The sequence below is a fragment of the Perognathus longimembris genome, chromosome 20, assembly GCF_023159225.1.
Source record: "Perognathus longimembris pacificus isolate PPM17 chromosome 20, ASM2315922v1, whole genome shotgun sequence".
NCBI lineage: Eukaryota > Metazoa > Chordata > Mammalia > Rodentia > Heteromyidae > Perognathus > Perognathus longimembris.
In genome coordinates, this window is record NC_063180.1 from 43,318,507 (window position 1) to 43,323,125 (window position 4,619).

The following is a 4,619-nucleotide window of genomic DNA, read 5'->3' on the forward strand; positions in this document are numbered from 1 at the left end:
TTGGCAGTGACTTTGCTCCGAGCGCTTGTTCAGAGGGGTTCGCACACCTCGAGGGCCTGAGCCACCGCCCCCCGACCTGCCAGCTTCCCGGGGGAGGGGGGGAGACCGCGTGAGGGCAGCACAGGACCCACGGTAGACTCTGCGTGCAAGGGCGGGTGTGCGCGCGCACACACATGCACACACACGTGCACGCAGCCTGGAGTCCCCGGGGAGGGGGAACCACACCATGGTCCTCCCAGTGGGCGCTGCACACGGCTGAGGGTGCAGGGACTTGCGCCCCCCCCCAGCTTGGGGGGGACAGCAGCAGGGCCCGCCCGCTGATCCTGGGGAGACAGTAAAGATTAATGGGATTAGGAGGGAGCGGGGAGGAGGCCGGGGCCGCGGGGACGTCCAGAAGCTCCAGACTCTGAGCGGAGAGGCGGGAGGCGCAGACCAGACACGGGGAGACTGAGGCAGCGCCATGAGCTCCACCTCAGCCCCCGCGCTGCCCGGCTCCAGGAAGGAGTCTCCCCGCAACTGGAGCCTAGGGGAGGACCCGGCAGGTGCTTCCCGCCGGGGGGGGGGGAGTCTGGGGGACCCGCGGGTGTGGCCGGCCGTGGGGTGGGGACGGATGGGGACAGGGAATGGGGCAGGTGCGGCCGGCCCTGTGGAGGGGGGGGGTGGGGAGATGGGGCAAGTGCGGCCGGCTGGGGGGTGCTGGGGGGAACGGGGCAGGTGCGGCCGGCCCTGTGGAGGGAGGGGTGGGGGGGGTTGCGGCAGGTGCGGCCGGCCCCGGGGTTGAGGTTCGGGCCCAGGGGGAGCTGGCGAGCCCCAGGGTCTGAGCTGGGCCAGGCCGGGACCCGCTCACGGTGGAGGGCGGAGCGGACCTGACGGCGAGGGCGGGGAGGGGGGTAAGGGGCCGAGGAGTGGGGCACGGGCAGAGCCCTGGGCTGGGCTGGCAGTGGAGGGGGCCTGAGACCCCCACAGGGAGGGGACGAAGGAGGGGAGGGGGAGGCAGGGCGGAGTGCGGGAGCCGGGCCCCGGCGGGGAGGGCTGGGGAGGAGGAGGGGCTGGAATCCAGGCCACGCCCCTCCCGCGCCCTGGCCCCTCCCACTCCCCCAGGTGCCGCCAAGCACGCCCCGCCCACCATGCCCCGCCCCGCGCGGACGCCCCGCCCACCTCTACGCCCCGCCCTGCCCACCACAGCACCCCCTCCCTGAGCCATTGCCCCGCCCTTGCGCCACGCCCATCCGTTCTATCACGCCCCCGCCACACCTTGGCCCCGCCCCGCGTACCCCGCCCCGCCCACCCATCGTGGCCCCGCCCGCCGGCCCCGCCCCTAGGCGCCGGCCCCCTGCTCCAGTGCCGCGTGTGCGGGGACAGCAGCAGCGGGAAGCACTACGGCATCTACGCCTGCAATGGCTGCAGCGGCTTCTTCAAGAGGAGCGTGCGGCGGAGGCTGGTGTACAGGTGGACCCCCCTTTCCCGGTCCCCGCGGGTGTCGGGGGGGCGGGCCCTGAGCCGGGACCCCCCCCTCCATCCCCGCGGGTGTCAGGTGGGGGCGGGCCCTGAGCCCCCCATCCCCGCGGGGTGTCAGGTGGGGGCGGGCCCTGAGCCGGAACCCCCCTCCGTCTCCGCAGGTGTCAGGTGGGGGCGGGCATGTGCCCGGTGGACAAGGCCCACCGCAACCAGTGCCAGGCCTGCCGGCTAAAGAAGTGCCTGCAGGCGGGCATGAACCAGGACGGTGAGCGGGGGCCGGGGGCGCGGGGCGGCGCCCTCCCCCGCCCTCCCCCGCCCTCCCCCCTCCTCACCCCTGTCTGTCCTCCCCAGCCGTGCAGAACGAGCGCCAGCCACGCAGCCTGGCCCAGGCCCTGGACGGCGCTGACCCCCGGCCCGCGGGCCTGGCGGACTCCCCGGCCCCGGCGGGGCCCGGCCCGCGGGGCGCCCTGGGCCAGCGCTTCCTGGCCGGCCTGGTCACCGCGGAGACCTGCGCCAAGCTGGAGCCCGAGGATGGCAAGTGCGGGTGGGGGGCGGGGGGGTCCCCCAGGGGCGGGGTCCCCCGGGGATGGGGTCCCCGTCACGTCACCTCCCCCCTCCCGCAGCCGAGGAGAACATCGACGTCACCGGCAACGACCCGGAGCTCCGCTCGTCCCCCGGCGGCCCCGACGGCGGCGTCCACGAGGCCTCGGCTCGCCTGCTCTTCATGGCCGTCAAGTGGGCCAAGAGCCTGCCGGTGTTCTCCCACCTGCCCTTCCGCGACCAGGTAGGCCCGGGGCGGCCCGGGGGCGCGGGGACGGGCCCGGGGTTCCCCGAGCCCTCCTCGGAGGCCACGCTGGGGGAGGCGCGCGGAGCCGCCGCGGAATCCGGGCCAGGCCCCGTCGGGGCGGAGCGGAGGCCGGGGCCGGGGCGCCGTCCAGGCTGCCCCCCCCCGGCCCCCGCTATCCTGGGCCTCTCCTCCCCCCCGCCCCCCGCATGCCCCGGATGGAGCCCACGGGGCGGGCTGGGGTGGGCGGGGCCGGCCTCGGGGCGCCGCGCCCGCCCTGACGCCCGCCGGCGCTCCCGGAGCCCAGGTGATCCTGCTGGAGGAGGCGTGGAGCGAGCTCTTCCTCCTGGGGGCCATTCAGTGGTCCCTGCCCCTGGACAGCTGCCCGCTGCTCGCCCCGCCCGACGCCCCCGGGGCCGGCGGCTCTCAGGGCCGGCTGGCGCTGGCCGGGGCGGAGATGCGCTTCCTGCAAGAGACCATCGCCCGCTTCCGGGCCCTGGCTGTGGACCCCACCGAGTTCGCCTGCATGAAGGCCCTGGTCCTCTTCAAGCCAGGTAGTCTCCCGCGGATCCCCCCTCCGCCCCCCCTCCGGCGCCCCAGGCGGGGGCGGGGCGCCCCTTGGGGAGGCGGGGCCCGAGCGCTCCCAGCCGCCTCTCCGCAGAGACCCGGGGCCTGAAGGATCCCGAGCACGTGGAGGCGCTGCAGGACCAGTCCCAGGCCATGCTCAGCCAGCACAGCAAGGCGTGCCACCCCAGCCAGCCCGTGAGGTGACCGAGGCCCCTCCACCCTCCAGACAACACAGGACGAAAGGCCCGCAGGACAGAGCCGCCGCCTTCCCCGGGTGTCCCCAGCGCAGGGGAGGGGGGGGGAGGGCGGGGGGACCCACCTGGATCTGAAGGAGCCAGAGACTCAGTAAGAACTGGGAAGAAAGGCCGGGCCCGCTGAGGAGGAAGCCTCATTCACACAGGAAGAGAGGCCAGCGGGGTCTCCCACACAGACAGGATCCTGCTTCCCAAAGTTCAGACCCATCTGGCAGATTATGCCAGAAAGGCGCCCTAGGACCAGCTTGTTGGGGGCTTTGAACTCCTGCCAAAGGCTCCATCTGATGGGGGAGGCTGAGGTGCCCTGAAGTCTTTGGGAAGAGGGAATCAGACAGGAGGTCGGAACCCCCTTGGGTTTTCTCCCCTTTTCCCTCCCCCCACCCTAGCAAGTGGTGTGTGTATGTATGTATGTGCCAGTCCTGGGGCTTGAACTCAGGGCCTCTCTGAGCTTCTTCACTCAAGGCTAGTGCTCTTTCACTTGAGTCACAGCTCCATTGCATTTTTTGGTAATCAATTGGAGATAAGAGTCTCCGAGACTTTCCTGCCCAGGCTGGCTTTGCACCTCGATCCTCACATCTCAGCCTCCTGAGTAGCTGGGATTGCATTGCAACCCCACAGTACTGGTCTAGGTCCTCCCTGAATTTCCCCCTGCAGGCCTTAAGCTCCTCCCCCAGCCCCCCTCCTTCCTCTTCTGACTTGTCCTGCGAGGACTCGGCCCAGAGCTGGCCATAGATGAAATGGACAGCATCGTCTCTCCTGCTCAGGTTTGGGAAACTGCTCCTCCTGCTCCCGTCTCTGAGGTTTATCACTGCTGAGCGCATCGAGCTCCTCTTCTTCCGCAAGACCATTGGGAATACACCCATGGAGAAGCTGCTCTGTGACATGTTCAAAAACTAGTGGAAGCCAGGAGCCCGTGCTCGCGGCCGTAATCCCAGCGACTCAGGAGGCTGAGATCCGAGGATGGAATTTGAAGCCAGCCCTGGCAGAAAAGCCCATGAGACTCAAGATCTCCCATTAACCAGTGATGCTGTGGCTCAAGTGATCGAGCGCCAGCCTAGAGTGAAAAGCTAAGAGACGACGCCCAGGCCCTGAGTTCAAGCCTCAGTACTACAACACAAAAAAGAAACCGTCATGGAACAGAAGCCACTGTGCAAAGTCTCCTGAAGGTAGACATTTTCCCAGCCCTCCACCAGAAGCCACGTCCGTCCCCTCAAATGCAACATTTGCGTATTCACTGTGGCTTCGTTCGCCATAGCCTGGATTAACAGACTGGCTAACCAAAGGTGAACCCAGGGGGCCTTGTGCCAGTGTGGAGAATCGTCCTAGGTGCAGCCCGGCAGAGGGCGCTCTGGGAACCTGGGTCGGAGCCTGGGTGTCAGGGAGGCTGGCGGCCGGGACCCGGTGAGCAGGTTGGGTCCAGGTCCTCTCCTGGCTGTTCTTCCCTGCTAGCCGGGGGCTTCCGGAGTGAAGAGCCAGAGCCAACTTCCCTTCCTCCCAGCGGGTTCTCTCAGGCACCAGCCACAGGAGCCCCCCCTCCGCCATGCCCTGGGGGGCCC

General features: G+C 70.0%; 1 protein-coding gene across 1 annotated transcript; it reads left to right on the plus strand.

The window, feature by feature from the left end:
* The first annotated feature begins 458 nt into the window (after positions 1 to 458).
* On the plus strand, positions 459 to 4,081 carry Nr2e3 (nuclear receptor subfamily 2 group E member 3). Its single transcript, XM_048329429.1, has 8 exons — positions 459 to 542; positions 1,323 to 1,449; positions 1,620 to 1,723; positions 1,810 to 1,992; positions 2,082 to 2,242; positions 2,550 to 2,796; positions 2,904 to 3,009; positions 3,828 to 4,081. The coding sequence occupies exons 1-8, from the start codon at positions 461 to 463 to the stop codon at positions 3,958 to 3,960; spliced, it is 1,143 nt and encodes a 380-aa protein (XP_048185386.1). The 5' UTR covers positions 459 to 460; the 3' UTR covers positions 3,961 to 4,081.
* Positions 4,082 to 4,619: the final 538 nt, after the last annotated feature.

What these genes read in the sequence shown, in the direction of transcription:
- Nr2e3 (XM_048329429.1), top strand. Translation starts at nt 461, where the DNA reads ATGAGCTCCACCTCAGCCCCCGCGCTGCCCGGCTCCAGGAAGGAGTCT. An exon ending in CGGCGGAGGCTGGTGTACAG is followed by an intron (nt 1,450 to 1,619) that starts GTGGACCCCCCT and finishes CCGTCTCCGCAG; the next exon opens with GTGTCAGGTGGGGGCGGGCA. An exon ending in CACCCCAGCCAGCCCGTGAG is followed by an intron (nt 3,010 to 3,827) that starts GTGACCGAGGCC and finishes TCTCCTGCTCAG; the next exon opens with GTTTGGGAAACTGCTCCTCC.